The sequence below is a fragment of the Halichoerus grypus genome, chromosome 5 (genome assembly GCF_964656455.1).
Source record: "Halichoerus grypus chromosome 5, mHalGry1.hap1.1, whole genome shotgun sequence".
Taxonomy (NCBI): domain Eukaryota; kingdom Metazoa; phylum Chordata; class Mammalia; order Carnivora; family Phocidae; genus Halichoerus; species Halichoerus grypus.
Window position 1 is genome coordinate 155,303,432 of NC_135716.1, and position 18,571 is coordinate 155,322,002.

General features: G+C 38.1%; 1 protein-coding gene and 1 non-coding gene across 6 annotated transcripts in view; one reads left to right on the top strand and one right to left on the bottom strand.

Moving 5' to 3' along the window:
- Positions 1-18,571, top strand: part of FOXJ3 (forkhead box J3) — a 145,364-nt gene that overhangs the window by 105,522 nt on the left and 21,271 nt on the right. For 3 of the 5 annotated variants that reach the window (XM_078073292.1, XM_078073294.1, XM_078073296.1), the window contains 3 exons: positions 10,528-10,656; positions 13,763-13,937; positions 17,477-17,893. In XM_078073292.1, coding sequence (XP_077929418.1) covers positions 10,528-10,656; positions 13,763-13,937; positions 17,477-17,893 — 721 coding nt within the window. Of the gene's footprint in view, positions 1-10,527; positions 10,657-12,928; positions 12,971-13,762; positions 13,938-17,476; positions 17,894-18,571 lie in introns of all 5 variants that reach the window. The other 2 variants (XM_078073293.1, XM_078073295.1) reach the window with 1 other exon arrangement.
- LOC118535201 (U4 spliceosomal RNA) lies at positions 16,381-16,527 on the bottom strand. Its single transcript, XR_004917084.1, has one exon. It is a non-coding gene; the product is annotated as a U4 spliceosomal RNA (small nuclear RNA).

Consider the following 18,571-nt stretch of genomic DNA (forward strand, 5'->3'; position numbering starts at 1 on the left):
ATTAATAGTCTGCTGTTGACCAGAAGCCTTACTGATAACATAAATAGTTGATTAGTACATGTTATGTTACATGCATTATATACTGTTGTTCTTACAATAAAGCTAGAGAAAAGAAAATGTTAAGAAAATCTTAAGAGAAAAATATTCTTACAGTCTGTACTGTATTTTTATTTATTTATTTATTTGTTTTTAAAGATTTTTATTCATTTGAGAGAGAGCACATGCCAGTATGAGTGGGGGGAGGGGCAGAGGGAGAGGGACAAGCAGACTCCCAACCTGATGGTGGGGCTCAATCCCAGGATCCCAACCATGATCCAAGCTGAAGTCAGATGCTCAACTGACTGAACCACCCAGGCACACCTATTTATCTATATTTTTAAATCAAACTCTTTGCCCAACATTGGGCTTGAACTCACTACCCTGAGGTCAAGAGTTGCGGACTCTACCTACTAAGCCAGCCAGGCACCCCAGTAACTGTTCTGTATTTATCTTTTTTCTTTTTTTTTTTAAGATTTTTTTTTTTTTTTTAAACTGGGACGAGAGGCAGGGGGAGAGGGAGAGAGAGAATCTTAAGCAGGCTCTGTGGCCAACCCTGAGATCATGACCTGAACTGAAATTAAGAGCCAGATGTTTAACTGACTGAGCCATCCAGGTGCCCCTGTGCTGTGTTTATTGAAAAAATTCTGTATATAAGTGGACCCATGTGGTTTAAATCCATGTTGTTAAGGATCACCTGTATGTACAGTTAAAGTCTTTGCATTGCATTGGAAGTGGTAAAAGTACTAAGTCAAGAGCATGTTGTAATATTTAGGGCAGTGGTTCTTTTAATACATCAACATGTCACAATAACTAAGAGGGCTTGTTAAAACCCAAATTGCTGGGCCTCACCTGAGAATTTCTGGTTTAGTACATTTAATTGGGGTCTGAAATTTTGAATTTCTTTTTTTTAATTTTTTATTTATTTTTATTTTATTTAAAGTAATCTCCACACCCAGTGTAGGGCTTGAACTCAGCCCTGAGATCAAGAGTCACATGCTCCACTGACTGAGCCAGCAGGTGCCCCAAAGATTTTATTTTATTTTTTTAATTTTTTTTTTTTTTAAATATTTTATTTATTTATTTGACAGAGAGATAGCGAGAGCAGGAACACAAGCAGGGGGAGTGGGAGAGGGAGAAGCGGGCTTCCTGCCGAGCAGGCAGCCCGATGTGGGACTCGATCCCAGGACCCTGGGGTCATGACCTGAGCCGAAGGCAGACGCTTAACGACTGAGCCACCCAGGCGCCCGAAAGATTTTATTTTTTTAAGTAATCTCTACACCTAACATGGGCTTGAATTCACAACCCTGAGATGAAGAGTCAACACACACACTACCAACTGAGCCAGCCAGACACCCCTGAAAATTTGAATTTCTGACAATACTCAGATACTGGTTGTTTTATTGTTTACTACAAGAATAGTAAAAGAATATTAAGTAAGTAAGAAAAAATAATATATCCAAAAGTAGACAAGGAGAAAAAAATGAACAAAGAAGAGATAGGAAAAACAGGAAAACAAATATGTATTTAAATTGAGTTATGTTGGGCGCCTGGGTGGCTCAATTAGTTAAGCATCTGCCTTCAGCTCAGGTCATGATCCCAGGGTCCTGGGTCGAGCTCCACGTTGGGCTCCCTGCTCAGCGGGGAGTCTGCTTCTTCCTCTCCCTCTCCCTCTCTATCAAATAAATAAAATATTTTTTAAAAAAGATTGAGTTCTGTTAGGAAATAAATGTAAATGTACGAAGTATTCCATTTAAAAAGTCAAAGATTGTCAGACTGGATGAAGAAACAAAATTCAACTGTGTGCTGCTTACAAGAGATGTATCTTTTTTTTTTTTTTAAAGATTTTATTTATTTGACAGAGACACAGTGAGAGAGGGAACACAAGCAGGGGGAGTGGGAGAGGGAGAAGCAGGCTTCCCGTGGAGCAGGGAGCCCGATGTGGGGCTTGATCCCAGGACCCCGGGATCATGACCTGAGCCAAAGGCAGATGCTCAACGACTGAGCTACCCAGGTGCCCCACAAGAGATGTATCTTAAAGAATTATACGCACACACACACATTTAAGGATTTTATTTATTTATTTCAGAGAGAAAGAGATTGTGAGTGGGGGGAGGGAGAGGGAGCTGGAAAGAATCTCAAGCAGACTCTGCGCTGAGCATGGAGCCCGACGTGAGGCTCGATCTCACAACCCCTGAGATCATGACCTGAGCCAAGAGTCAGACACTTAACCAACTGAGCCACCCAGGCACCCCACAAGAGATATATCTTAAAGGACAAGAAACATTATTGAAAACAAAAATATTTTATTGTGCAAAAGGGATCATTTCAATAAGAAACAATACTAAATTTATATATGCCTCAAAAGCTGACAAAACTAAAAGGAGAAATGGACAAGTCCTTGACCAAAGAGGAAGATTTTAACGTATGTCTCTTTATAACTCATAGAAGAAGCAGATCAAAATCTAAAACCCAACTAATCAAACAAATCCCGTTAAAGATGTAGAAGATTTGAACCAGGAAATTAGGATATTTGATCCACTTGATATATATAGAGAGAGAATATTACACTTAACAATTGCAGGATATACTTTAAAAAAAAAAGATTTATTTATTTTAGAGAGAGAGAGAGTATGGGGGAGAGAGGCAGAGGAGAGTCTCAAGCAGACTCTGTTGAGTGTGGGGCCTGACTCGGCTCGATCTCATGACCTTGAGATCACGACCTGAGCTGAAACCAAGAGTTGGACACTCAACTAACTGCACCACCTAGGCACCCCTAGAATATACATTTTTTATGTGCACGTGGAATATTTACCAAAACTGATCATGTAATACTGATTTATGGTAGACCATAAAGGAAGTCTCAGCAAATTTCAGAAGACCAACACCATATAGTGTGTATTTTCCAGCACGGTGGAATTAAGGTAGAAATAATAGCAAATAGGGGCGCCTGGGTGGCTCAGTTGCTTAAGTGACTGCCTTCGGCTCAGGTCATGATCCTGGAGTCCCGGGATCGAGTCCCGCATCGGGCTCCCTGCTCGGCAGGGAGTCTGCTTTTCCCTCTGATCCTCCCCCCTCTCATGTGCGCTCTTTCTCTCTCTCTAATAAATAAATAAATAAAATCTTTAAAAAAAAAATTAAAAAAAAATAAAAATAAAAAAAAGAAATAATAGCAAATAGATGATCGATCAGATAGTCACCCAAAGTTTGCAGATTAAGCAGTATAGTTATAAATAACCCAGTGATCAAGAATGAATCCTTAGAAAATACTTTGATGACAAACAGAAATACAAAATATGAAAACCTGTAGATGGAGTGCCGTTAAAGTATTAGCTTTAAATGTGTGTACTAGAATAGAAGAAAGATTGAATATCAATGATTTAAGCATCTAGATAAAGAGCAAAAGATATCTGAAGAAGACAAAGGTAATAAAAAATATGTCAACAAACAAGAAGTTGGTTCTTTGTAAAGATTTGTTGGTTCTGGCCAAGGTGGAATAACAGGGCCTAAATTTACTCCACTACCTGAAACAACTGACAAAATAGACAAAATATATGAAACAGTGGTTTTCAAGAGATTGGACCATAGGACAGTGATCCCTGAGAAATTGTTAACAAACAAGGTCAACCCTGTGATTGTCCTAGCTTACTGTCTAGAGAAAGTTTCTAAGGCCCAGAGGTCTCCTTGAGTGGAGCCAGGTGGAGCTGGGAGATCATGAAATCCCTGAGGTGGCTAGAGTTCACAGGGCAGCATATCAGAGAAGAGAAAGCTACACCAAGAAAGAATTCCAGTGATATACTGAGGGTGCCCCCTGAGTCTTCAGTTGGGTACTTATCAGTGCCTGAGTAAGGAAGACTAGGGAAAGAACCACCTGCAAGGGGGTGCCTGGGTGGCTCAGTTGGTTAAGCGGCTGCCTTCGGCTCAGGTCATGATCCCAGAGTTCTGGGATCGAGCCCTACGTTGGGGGGGGGGGGGTCCCTGCTCAGCAGGGAGTCTGCTTCTCCCTCTCCCTCTGACTGCTGCTCTGCCTACTGCTGCTCTCTCTCTATCTCTCTGTCAAATAAATAAATAACATCTTTAAAAAAAAAAAAAGAACCACGTACAAGAATTAGTGTGGAAAATTACTGATACTCCTATAGGGCCAGGCATAGTTACTGTTCACACAAAAGTGAAAGTCTTCATAATTCATAGGTCATTAGGTAAAATAGGATTTTGTTTCAGTAGTGGAATAAAATTAGCCCTAGGGGCACCTGGGTGGCTCAGTTGTTAAGCGTCTGCCTTCGGCTCAGGTCATGGTCCCGGGGTCCTGGGATTGAGCCCCACATCAGGCTCCCTGCTCGGCGGGAAGCCTACTTCTCCCTCCCCCACTCCCCCTGCTTGTGTTCCCTCTCTCGCTGTGTCTCTCTCTGTCAAATAAATAAATAAAATCTTAAAAAAAAAAAGCCCTAGACTAAAATTCTGCTCTGGTCCTGTCTACATACCTTCAAAGCAAAACTCAAAAGGATTGATCTGTTGGGGCGCCTGGGTGGCTCAGTCGTTAAGCGTCTGCCTTCGGCTCAGGTCATGATCCCAGGGTCCTGGGATCGAGCCCCACATCAGGCTCCCTGCTCCGCGGGAAGCCTGCTTCTCTCTCTCCCACTCCGCCTGCTTGTGTTCCCTCTCTCCCTGTGTCTGTCTCTGTCAAATAAAAAAAAAAAAAATCTTAAAAAAAAAAAAAAGGATTGATCTGTTTTCAAGTAATTCTACTTCTAAAATTTGATTTAAAGTTTTTTAGATGTAATTCAGAGACCATTATAAAATTTCTCCTTTTAAAGTTTATAATTAGTGGTTTTGGTATATTCACAAGGGTGTGCAACCATTAACCACCATGTAATTCCAGAACATTCTCATGACCCCAGAAAGAAAAGCCTGTACCCATTACCATTGATTCCCTATTCTATCCATTTCCTGTAACTATTAATTTACTTTCTAACTCCATGAATTTTCCTATTCTGGACATTTCGTATAAATGGGATCATATAATACATAACTTGTTATGTCTGACTTCTTTCACTAAATACATTTTCAAGGCTCAGTTACAGCATGTATCAATACTTCATTCCTGTTGTCAAACAATTTAACTGTGTTGCAGAATAAAGCTCAAGAATATTTATAGGAATACAAAAATATCTAGCACTTATCAGTGTAAAATTCACAATGGTCTGGCATCCAATAAAAAATTACCAGGCTGACAAAGAAGTAATAAAACAAACAAACCAACAAAAAAAATAAAACAAAAAACCAACCATAATGAGTAGAAAAATATCAAAACTGACCCAGAAATAACACAGGTGATAGAATTAGTATAAAACAACATAAATAATTATCATAAGCCAAGATACAGAAATAACCTATCAGTGGATGAATGGGTAAGGAAGCTGGGGGCGGGGGTTGTGCACGCACATACACACACATACAGAATGGAATATTATTTAGCCATGAGAAGAAAATCCTGCCATTTGAGACAAAATGAATGGATCTTGAGGGTATTATGCCAAGTGAAATGTCAGGCAGAGAAAAACAAATACTGTATGATATCACTTATATGTGGAATCTTAAAAGGCCTAATTCTTAGAAAGTAGAATGGTGGTTACCCAGGGGCTATGGGGCAGGAAAAATGGAGAAATGTTAGTGAAAAGGTATAAACTTTTCAGTTACAAGATGACTAAGTTTGGGGAATCTTTTATATAGCATGGTGATTATTGTTAACAATACTGTATTCATGTATACATGAAAGTTGCTAGGGGGGTAGATCTTAAATGTTCTCAACATAAAAAGGAAATTGTAATTATGTGACATGATGGAGGTGTGAATGCTCTGGTGGTATTTATTTTGCAGAATGTAAGTGTATCAAATGAACACATTGTACACCTTAAACTTACATGTTAATTATATCTCAGTAAAGTTGGAAAAAGCCCAGTTTTTATACCTGTATTCCATGGAGAAGTAAAAGGATAGGTTGAACATGTACATGTAGACACATGGAAGATATTTTTTTTTTAATCCAAATCAAACTTCTTGGAGATAAAAATTATGTCTGATTTGAAAAATACGCTGGATGGAATTAACAATAGATTAGACATTGTAGAAGGAAAGATTATTGAAGATACAGCAATAAAAGTTAGACAAAATGAAACACATGAAAAGACTAAAAATGTATATAGAATATTAGTGCGCTGGGGTAACAACTAGAAATCTGGACCTACAGAAGGGAATTAAGGAAATGGTAACTATGTAGGTTCAATGAAGCATTTTTTAAAAATTTAAATCTCATTAAAAGACAATAAACTGTTTAAAGCAAAAATAACAAAAATATATTGTGGGTGTATAATATGTAGAAGTAAAATATAAGACAACAATAGTATTCAGGCAGGTAGAGGAGAAATGGAAGTGTTACAAAACAAATGTTAAACATAAACTTTGAGAAATAAACAAAGGTATCTTCACAGATGACATGATTGTTTATACAGAAAATTCAAAAGAATCTACAGACAAACTCTTAGAATTAATAAATGAACTTTAACATTCTTGATACAAGATCAGTGTTTGACTTTAGAAATCAGTTGCATTTCTGTGTATAAGTCAGACAATTAGAAAATAAGATTAAAGAGATAAAACTTACGTTAGCATTCAGAAACATTAAATACCTAGGATTAAGTGGAAGATGAACTCTACACAGAAAAATATAAAAAATTACTGAGAAAACGAAGATGTAAATAAGTATATAATTTCCATAGGGAAGATTATTGTAAAGAAGTCAGTTTTTCCTAAATTGATCTACAGATTTAATATCCCAATCAAAGGTCCACAGTGCTTTTTGGGGGAAGGGATGGGAGTAGAAAATGACCAGCTGATCTTAAAATATAAATGGGAATCCAAATGGCAAGTGGTAGTTGAAGATAATGTTGAAAGAAAAGGTATGGTAGAGGATTTATACTTCCAGATATCAAGAGTAAACCTACAATAATTTAAAGAGTGGTATTCACAGAAGACAAATAGACTTACAGAACACAACTCAGTGATGTCTTTCAACAAATAGTGCTGAATCAATGGGAAAATCAGATTTTCCGTTCACAAAAATAAATTCCAGATGGAGCTGAGCTATAAATGATAAAACTATAAAGGTCTCAATTGGGTGAAAAAAAATGAATTTTAAGGAACGTAAGAAAGGAAGTAATAAAGATGTAAGAGCAGATATTAGTGTAATAGAAAACAAAGCTTTGTGTAATCCTTTAGCTGATTTTACTGTAAAAGGACAGAAAAGGATATACATGCCATGAGTCCATTTATACTTTGTTCAAAAAAAAAAACAGATAAACCAACTAATAGTGGCAGAAGTTGGTATAGTGGGTGTCTTTGTCAGCGATAGGGATGGATGGTGCATGATTGGGAGAGCAAATGAACGGGCCTTCAGGAGTCTGTGTTATGTTCTATATCAGAGGTTCTGTGGTCTGTGAACACCTAGGTAACTAAGACCCTTTTTAGGGATTCCATGAGGTCAGACTGTTTTTATGATAATACTAAAATATTATTTGCCTTTTCCTTTATTTTTGTATTTTCATTGATGCAGCAAAAGCAGTAGTATGTAAATGTTAGCACAAATCTAAGCAGTAGTACCAAAGTGTACTAGCAGTTACTGTATTCTTCACTGCCCACAGCCCTCAGGTTGAAAAAAAGAATACTAGTTTAACTTAATGATATCCTTGGTGAAACAGGAAAAATAGTTTTATTAAGTTGTGACCTTTGAGTACATGTCTTTTTGCTCTTCTCTGTGATGAAATGGGAAGTATGCATAAAACACTTAGACTACATGCTGAAGTACATTGGTTGCTTCAAGGAAGAGCAACCTTCCTTGTGTGGTTGAGTTGGATATGGAGCTGCTGCTTTGTTCATGGATCTTTGTTTTTACCTGAAAGAACAATTGACACTGATTATTCAGATTTGGCAGATGTTTTCTTGATAAGAAACAAAGTGAGTTTGTCACCTCAAGGAAAACAATTGATAGTATCCTTTGCCAATGATAAAATTTGAGCTTTTAAAGCAAAAAACGGAAGTTTGGAAAACTTTTATCCACCACAGTGAGTCTGATAGCAGACTTTAAAGACTTCTTTAAAAAAATCATTGGTTGGGGCGCCTGGGTAGCTCAGTCGTTAAGCGTCTGCCTTTGGCTCAGGTCATGACCTCAGGGTCCTGGGATCGAGCCCCGCATCGGGCTCCCTGCTCTGCGGGAGGCCTGCTTCTCCCTCTCCCACTCCCCCTGCTTGTGTTCCCTCTCTTGCTGTGTCTCTCGCTGTCAAATAAATAAAAAATCTTTAAAAAAAAAAAAAAATCATTGGTTATGTTAGCACATATGAGTTTTAATGTTGTATAATGAAATGTGTCAGTATTTGGAAGATCTGTATAACTTAGTGAACCAGTATTTTCCAGATGGCTAATGCATAATGTTATAAAATCATGCTTGGATGAATGATCCATTCAAAGTACAAGGTAGAACAGAGGATTTTAATGTAACAGTATGAAAAATTTATTGGTATGTTTTTAGATCCACATTGCAACTAATCTTTAAAAAATTATCACTTGTCATGTTTTGGTGTAGTATCAAAAAAGACCATCCATTATAATCTGAAAGTCTGTTAAAATATTCTTCCCTTTTCCAAATAGATATATATGTGTTGCTGGGCTTTCTTTGTATTATTCCACCTAAAAAACGTATTGCAGCAGATGGAATACAGAAGTGGATAAGAGAATCCACCTGTTTCCTATTAAGCCAGGCATTGAGATTTACAAAAATGTAAAACAAGGGAACTCTTTCTAATTCTGTTTATTGGGAGAAAATATTTCTTATGTTAACATTTAGTTGGGTTTATAATTGTTATTTTTAAATTAATATGTTTTAATATATAATATGCCAATTATTATTTTTTGGGGGGACATAATATGCCAACTATTAATAGATGTATCAGCACAAACAAGCTCCTTGACTCTTCAATTTTTTAAGACTGCAGAAGTATTCTAGGATCAAAGTTTGAGGCTGTTCTATACTTGTTCTACATTACTTATTACTACATTACTTACGATTACATAAGTATGCCCATTTTGTAATAAATTAGTAATCTGTATACTTTGTGTATATCTTACATTTTAATAAAAATGTTTATCCTCTTTCCAGATAAAAAATAAGCTATTAAGATTTTGTCCAAGATTTATGACTTGAGTGGTAGGTAACTGAGCATGGACAGGAGAGAGTGTGAATGGGGGACAGTTCAGTTTTGCCCTCAGTAGAGAGAGATACATGCCTAGTTTTCTACATATTTGGCCTCTTTTGGCAGATGTTTGTAGCATTTAGCGTGATCCCATTCTTAGCACAAACAGAAGGATGGTGATAGCTCAATTGGTTTATTTAGTCAGCAAATATTTCTTAATTGTATACTGAGTAGAAAGCACTTAGGTTGGTTATGATTCCTTACTGGGGACTCAAGGAGCTACAATCTAGTAGTGGGTAAAAATTAGTTTTACCGTAAAGCTAAGTGTATTGTGTCCATGGAAGTAGGAGCATAGAAAGGAAAGTTGGTTGTACCTTATGAATAGAACCTTGAGGGATAATTAGGCTAGTTATCTGTTTTAAAAGTATTTTTTTGTTTCTCATTAAAAATTATAATGCTAATATCAGTGATAAAAGTCTTCAGGAATACCTAGCCCCTTGTTAACAGTTTGATTTATAGTCCTTAGCATCTAATGTGTATGTTAGCATCTTATTGTTATTTTTTTAAGATTTATTTATTTATTTTAGAGAGAGAGTGGGGGGGAGGGGCAGAGGGAGAGAGAATCTCAAGCAGACTCTGTGCTGAGCGTGGAGCCTGATGTGGGGCTTGATCCCACAACCCTGAGATCATGACCTGAGCTGAAACCAAGGGTCAGATGTTTAACTGACTGAGCCATCTAGGTGCCCAGTAATTGTTGCTATTTTTAAAAATTAGGTCACATACCTATGATTTTGCAAGTACATTGGACAGTTGAGTGTCCAGTTTTCAATAATATAACCAGTATGATGCGTGTGATTTTTTTAAAATTCCTTTTTTGTGTTCTTTTCAATGCCTAGTATTTTGATAGAAGAGAATAACAGTTTTGCTTAAAGCTTGAGTAAAAAGTTTATACACTGTAGAAATACTTAACAGTGAAAACCCGTAATCCCCTTATTAAATGTTGATGAACTAATTATACCTGATAGTATATTGAATTTATGTACTTTTGGATAGGATATTTTTCAGTTTGAGAGTAATTTGTTTCATGGTAAACATAGAGTTAGTAGTGAAGGGCATGGAGTTGGGGTAGGAAAGACCACGAACATTTTGTCTTTAAGCCATATACCAACCTAATTGTTTTTTTTGTAGAGTTGCTTAGAAAGTACTCTTTACAGTGAAAAGTACTTATGCTAATGTTTTTCTTTTCTAGGTAACGTTGTACAACACCGATCAGGATGGTAGTGATAGCCCACGCAGTAGCCTTAACAACAGTCTCTCAGACCAGAGTTTGGCATCTGTTAATTTGAACAGTGTTGGAAGTGTGCATAGTTATACACCGGTAAGTCTTGGTGAAGTTAACTTCTTTGTTGAGACTCCTTGAGTGCTTAAAACTAAGCCAAATGTCATTGAAGTGCGAATAAAAAGTGAAGATGTGTATTTTTCACTAACTAATTCATTTAGCTTAGATATGTAGAGCAGATTCCTACCTTGATAGTGTTTTAATGGGTACTTATATTTTACCAGGTTCGGATACACATATGTGGTTATACTGTGTTTTATTATTTTGGTCTACTTATCTGTTCTCTGTCCAAGTGAAAAGTAATTGGAATAGGAAAAAAAGTTGTACTTTAGTCTAGGAAAGCTGTATTTGATGATACTTTACAGTCCTTTGTAAAAGAGTTTAGAGAATGTGTATACTGCCTTGTTTTCCAGCTATAGACCTGAGAAGGGAATTCTACAAGCCTCAGAGGTTAGGATGACTTGGTACCCAATTGTTAACCAGTCTTATGTGTTTAATTTTGGTCTGGAAAACAAAGCTATACTATAAAGGGACCTGTGTGTGCTGATTTTGTTACCTATTATAAGAACATGACCCTTGTGTTATCTGATACCTCTTTGCAAATCATCTGGCAACTGTCCTCCCTAGAAGACAGAACAGAGCCCAGGAGCCATACACTGCACTGTACATTGGTTTAAATTTAATCTCACCAGATCACTCCCTGTTCCAGGATGAGTAAATAGGTAAAATCTTACACAGGACAAAGATATATAGCGGAGGGGAACCTTAAATAAGAAAATAACACAAAGGAAACCAAAACTGAGGGAGCAGAATTAAAATTCACATTGAATGTAGGAAAACAAAAGGTGGCTCCGTAAAACTGTTATCAGTGCTCTGGGGGAAAAAACCTAAAATATTCTTTCAGAATGCAGAAGTAACAGTTAAAGGAATAACAATTATGTCAGAGAAGATAATAGATCTGGAGAATTGATAATTACGGGTGTCCCTGAAGAAGAAGCTAGAGTAGTTGGTACAGAAGCAGTTTTCAAAGAAATAGAGATTATGAAAGTGTTACTGAGCTATAGCAAAAGTTAATGGGGGAAAACCTGTGTCTAGACCCATCACAGTAAATTTTGAAATTTCAGAAGTTATCATCCATGTAAGTACTCTGGTAGAAGAAGAAATTAGATGCATTCAGCGAAACAAATCGTAATTCTCTTCTATAATGTTAAATACAAGAGGGTAATGGAATAATACTGCACGTAGAGTTTTGAAGGAATAGGTTTGGATTTATAAATAGTATGTCCAGCCAAATTTACATTCATATGTGAAGTCAAGAGAAAGACACTCTTTGATACACAGAGCTTAAAAAGCTTTCCTACCTTTGTTTTCATGTGCCCTTCTGAAAAACATTACTTTGACAATCGAGGTAAATTAAAGCACTCAGTAATTATGAAATCATAATGTAAAAGGACTAGTTGGAACATTGAAGCAAACTAAGCAAAGATTTAATTATTTTAAGTTGTTTTTAAAATAATGTGAGTGTAGAAAATCTTGACACCAAGAGTCCAGTATCACAAAATATAATGAAAGGAAAAAGTTAAATTTGTAGAACTAGGTGACAGAAGAAAGAACAAACGTGTCTATTATGCCAGTACACGCAGGAGGGTTAAACTTTACTTTGGAAAGCTAGACATCGTCTACTGTGCTTTTTCCTTTAACAAGACATCAAGTGGTCATCAAACATTCTGTAAGCAACAGGACAGCACCAGCTGCTGGTCGGGCTTGCCACGTGTATATAGATTGATCCTATAAGGACACAGTGAGCCCAAATGCACAGAGATATTGTTATTACTTATGTATAAGCCGGATGGGTATGGTTCCCCACATCCCCCAGGATGACACCGAACTGGAGGTGCCAGATGACAGACTTCACAAGTAGTGAGTCACTGTAGTGGAGGAACAAATTCCATATTACAGCTAAGCAGTTGTATGACTCGCAGCCCTACCCTAAGAGAGTAAAGTAGAAAGTCCCCTGCCTCTCTGGAAATAGGGAGGCAGTTGAGAAAAGGTCTCTTGGTAGATTCCTGCAAGATAGACACGTGGTCGAGAAACTGCCCCATGGCTGCCTCCTGCAAAATAGGAAGGCAGAGGAGAATTTGCTGCTCATAAGACCACTCACATTCCATGTTCCAGAATAATCACCAAGGCTTAGGTCATCCTGCCATTGAGCCTCGCCTCCAATGGCCTGTGTGGAGATGTGTAAGGTCACCAGAGTGCCAGTGGTGGAGCCATTCCCCTACACAAAATTCATATTTTTCTGTTATTGCAGACTTCTTGTGAGCATCAGTTTGAATGGCTGCATAAATTTACAGTGAGTGTTCATATTTTAATTTTTCAAAGCACTAAAAAAATGGCAGTTTACCACCCCTTGATAAAATCTTTAAGAGATACAGCTGATCTTTTTTTATTTCTAGTTGTGCTGCCTTCAGTGATAATTCTTATCTTCTAGGAGTTTATGGTGCTTTTTTTTTTCTTTGCGTAGCTCAAAGCCATGCTCTATTCTCTTTTTCTCAGAATCTTCTTTATCTGTTACCCTCATTTCTCATTTCTCCTTAGTTTCATTAAAAAAATTTTTTTCTCTAGAAATGAAGAGTTAGGTGTATTGAGGCTCCTTGCTGCTTTGGGCAGCACCATGCAACCTCACCGTACTCACAGTATTTGAGTTTAAATACTTAAAGATTAATTGAATAAATGAACAAGACGTGTTAGTAATATCATAGTAGAGTGGAGTTTGAGATGAAATTGCTTCAGGAGAAATCAAGGTGAAGATTCTCCAGAAACTGGAAGGGTTCCATGCCTAGCCCACCATTCATTTGTATGATCTTGGGAAGGTTATTTAAATTCTTTGAACTCTTTCCCCTCTTATGTGAAATGTGGAGATTGGATTAGAATCCTGTGGTTCTTCAAAATCCAAGTTAACGATTTTGTGCTCTTGTCCTTCATGTGTACCCAACTTAACAGAGGATGGGAAAGCCAAGGACAGGGACATTATTTCCTTTGGATTCTAGAAACTGTTTTAATATTTTCAGTTATATATTTTATGTAACAGACCAATTCTGATATATAGAGCTACTAAATTAGTAGTATTTTCTTTTAATGTTAGGTGACAAACCATCCAGAACCAGTCTCTCAGTCATTAACTCCTCAACAGCAGCCACAGTACAACCTTCCAGAACGAGACAAACAACTCCTTTTCTCAGAATATAATTTTGAAGATCTCAGTGCCTCATTTCGGAGCCTTTATAAGTCAGTTTTTGAGCAGTCACTTAGTCAACAAGGTGAGTGTTTACTTGGGGTGGGTGGTTTTTGTTTAATTGAAGTATAATTGACATGCATATCCTATTAATTTCAAGTGGAGTTTTTAAAATACCGTTTTATAAAGTAAATTTTTATTGAAAAATGTTCTTAAGAATTATTTTCACATAGCAGCTGTTGTATTTCTTGAATCATTGAACAGTATCATTGTGGTCAGGATTGAATAGTCTTTGTGCCTTTACTATACCCTGTATATATTTACATAATAGCACAAGAATGCAGATAAATTTCATCTTGCATACCTAATTCACTTACTAGTGGTGTCTTGGAGGCATAGTATTGAAGAATTTTGACACTGCATCTGTGCCATGTAGGAGAAATCCTGCCGTGGTTAGTGATGTCTAGCACGTGAAGTGTTTGAGTGGTAAATGTTGCACTACAGGAATAGATGTGCTGTTCCTGTCTGTACTGACTGTTATTAGCAAAGAGATAGCTAGTGGAATATGGTAGCACCAAATTTGCAATTTCATGTATGGCGCTTATAAATGAACATACTGGTTAGTGGGAAGCTCTGGGTCACTGGTTTTTGTTTTTTTTTTAAAGATTTGATTTATTTATTTGACAGAAAAAGGGAACACAAGCAGGGGGAGTGGCAGAGGGAGAAGCAGGCTTCCCGCGGAGCAGGGAGCCCGATGTGGGACTCGATCCCAGAACCCCGGGATCATGACCTGAGCCAAAGGCAGATGCTTAATGACTGAGCCACCCAGGCGCCCCTGGGTCACTGTTGTATACAACATACTTAAATCAGATTTTAACACTAAAAGTGATTTTGGTTAAGATGCCCTGTTACATCTCAGCCAAATGGTAGATTGTTGCTATTATGTGTTACTGTCCTTTAGCTGCTGGTTTTATTTTAGTCAGAGTCATGTGATAGGATTAAGATGTTGCATTGTCCTTCCCCCATAAATACTAATCAGAAATTGTTGGGAACTCTACTATTGGAGCATTTCCTAATTGCTTTGTTTGGCAGATTATTTCCACCCCAACTCAGAGAGTGTACCTGTTCACAGTAGTGAACAAAATAGACAAAAATCCCTGTGTTTATAGAACTTACGTTTTAATACTTAACCATTGTCAGATACTACAAAAGTTAATGTTATATACAAGTGTTATATATCGATGAATATCAGTAACTTGTACAGGAAGCTGGTTTTTCTGGTTAAAGTAAGATTCATGTATTTTTCTCATTTTGAATTTTCTATCTATGAAAGTACAAAAAGGACTAATAAAAGACTTTGCTAAGGAGATCCAGATGTGGTGATCAAAATCGAAAAATACTGGCTTTGAAATAGAAATGACAATTTCTGAAGCTCTTAATGATATTTCATTACACTAATAAAATATTTTAAAGTATATTTATTTATTTGGGGGCGTTGGGCAGAGGGGGAGAGAGAATCCTAGCACACTCCCTGCCAAGCGCGGAGCCTGATGCAGGGCTCAGTCCCATGACCCCGAGATCATGACCTGCGCCAAAACCAAGAGTCAGATGTCCAACCAACTGATCCACCGAGGCACCCCTTAAATTTTATTTTAAAAACAGTTTGGGGGGTGCCTGGGCAGCTCAGTCAGTTGATTAGTCCAACTCTTGATTTCAGCTCAGGTCTTAATCTCAGGGTTGTGAGTTTGGGCCCTGTTTTGGGCTCCATGCTGGACATGGAGCCTACTTAAAAAAAAAAATGGAATTGAAAAGGTTGGTTTAGATCATATCTGGGTTCCCTTTTAAAATGCTAGGACTTTATTGGAAATAGACAATGAAATAACTGCTTTTTCTCATCTTACTGTAAGAACCCTGTAGATTCCTTCCAAATGACAGTTTTCCAGGGCCAAGTCAAGTACTTTTATATTAACTCTTCTGCCTAGAAAACTACCTTAACTTACTAGGTTCCTAAGATTATCTTACAATGTACTCTAATACAATTTTGTTATTAATGGGCAGTGTGAGAATATTTTCATTTAAAAGGTTTGATTCTTTTATTAACTGATACTGTGCTGCAGGATTTTTTCATTTAATAAATTCGTTGTGTTTTGGTTCAGTAAAACATTGTACGTGCCATCCTTTGGGATATGAAAATAGCCTAGTTGTGTCGAACCAAATATCATAATAAGATGTATTAAAATGAGCATCTGCCTGCATGCAAACCAAGAGTACATTATTTTTAACATTAGACACTTCTGGCCTAATCGTAATTATCATCATAGCAGCTAACATTTACTGAGCTCATCCGCACCCTGCACTTGCACCATGGCATTTAATCCTCACAACAATTCTGTGACATAGATATATCCATACCCATCTATAATTGAGGTAATTGTGACTTGCAGAGATTAATAACTTCCCAAAGTTACCAGGTGTGCAGATGGCAGTACAGAGACTTTAATCCTTACTTTCTAGTGCTATAAATTATGCACTAAAGTGTATGTGTCTCAAGAACATTCCATGAACCAAATGAAAAAGCAGTGAAGATGGCTGTTTTGTTTTGCTTAGTCTTCAATTAGCAATAATCGCGCCTTGGATAAACCTCATTGGCTACAATACTGCCACTGCGCAAAGCTTGTTTTGCTTAGTCTTTTTAAAACATTTTTATTTATTTGAGGAAGAGGGAGAGAGCACAGAGAGAGAAGCAGACTCTTGCTGAGCAGAGAGCCCGATGCGGGGCTTGATCCTAGGACCCTGAGATCACGTCCTGAGCCGAAGGCAGACACTTAACCAACTGAGCCACCCAGGCGCCCTGTGTTCCTTAGTCTTAAGAATTCAAGCCACCTTTGACTTAAAAGTTTTTGGAGCCATCAAAGAAAGAGTTCAGAAATAACTGGGCCTTATTTCTCTCCTCCACCTCTGTCAAATCTTTGGTCTTCAGGCCTGTAGAGAATCATCCGGAATGTGACCCAATATTCACACACTTTTCCCCTAACATTTACTCAGTCTTTCAAGACTTCTTCTTTTTCTTTTTCTTTTCTGAGAGGGAGAAGAGGGGAGAGGGGCAGATGGAAAGGGAGAGAGAATCTTAAGCAGGCTTCATGCTTCGCACAGAGCCCAACGTGGGGCTCAATCTCACAACCCTGAGATCATGACTTGAGCCGAAATCAAGAGTCAGATGCTTAACTGATTGAGCCACTTAGGCACCCCAGGTACTGCCTTTTCAAGGACGGCTTTTCCAAATCTTCAGCTCCTTCCTAGCTGAACAGGCAAGAAGCAGTGTTCCTGAATGCCCTCGGTATACTTCTGCATTAGTACTTACATTATTGGACATAATCTCCTCAAGTGTCTGTCCGTTCTCCTAGATCATGAGCTACTCGAGGCTAGAGGGTGGTGTTTCTTACTCTTCTTAGTAATCCCAGAGACTGGTGTATGGTGGATGTTCCATCAACACTTTTTCAACTGAGCCAGTATTGCTTCCTGACAATGTATACCTCTGCTCTGTGAATAATTTTATACATGTCTGCCGTAAAATATAACTGAAATCTGACTGTGAATGCTCTTGCTTTCTCTGACTGTGTCTAGGTTTGATGACCATCCCTTCCGACTCTTCCCAGCAGTCCCACACCTCGTGTTCGTATCAGCACTCTCCTAGCAGCACAGTGAGCTCTCACCCACATAGCAACCAAAGCAGCCTGTCCAACAATCATGGCGGTGGCCTCAGCACCACGGGCAGTAATTCGGTTGCACAAGTCTCACTGCCCCACTCCCAGATGCACACACAGCCGTCTCCACATCCGTCCCATCGACAGCATGGTTTACCACAGCATCCGCAGCGTCCCCAGCACCCAGCGTCACACCCGCAGCAACACAGCCAGCTCCAGCCCCCTCACCCCCAGCACCCCTCTCCACATCAACACATACAGCATCATCCGAATCATCAGCATCAGACGTTAACACATCAGGCCCCCCCACCCCCACAACAGGTATCCTGTAATTCTGGTAAGTTTGTGTCTCCTGACTTGCGTTTGGCTGTGAATTAGGATCTGTTCTTTGTTATCTGAGGCTCATGTATATTTACTACCGAAACCCTTCTCATCTGTCTCCTTTTAGGTTTCCTTGTTATAATCCTATAGTTGTAACTCATTCAGTCCATACGTTGATCTGGAGATTTTTTTTTTTTTTTAAAGATTTTCTTAGCACAAGATGGGGGAGGGTCAGGGGGAGAAGCAGACTCCCCACTGAGCAGGGAGCCTGATGCGGGATTCGATCCTGGGACTTCAGGATCATGACCTGAGCCAAAGGCAGTCACTTAACCCAACTAAGCCACCAAGGCGCCCTGGAGATTTTCTTGATTAAAATTTATTGTGACGACATAGGCAAACTCGGCAACCCTTACAGGTTTTGGTGTTAACTCTCATTTTGTCCTTCTGGAAAACCAGTGTTTTTGTGAGCATTTGAAAGAAGAATGGGATACACAATCTGTTTGCAATCTATTATGATTCGGAGTGGTATAGATGAAAGAGTATAGGTTATGTCAGAAAAACCTGTATTTGAATCCTCATTATGACTCGTATGACCTTGCATTACTTCTTTTAGTCTTACTATTTTCTCATCTATAAAAATGGAACTAAAATACCCTTGATATACAGTGTTGTTATGATCGCATTGAGAATGCAA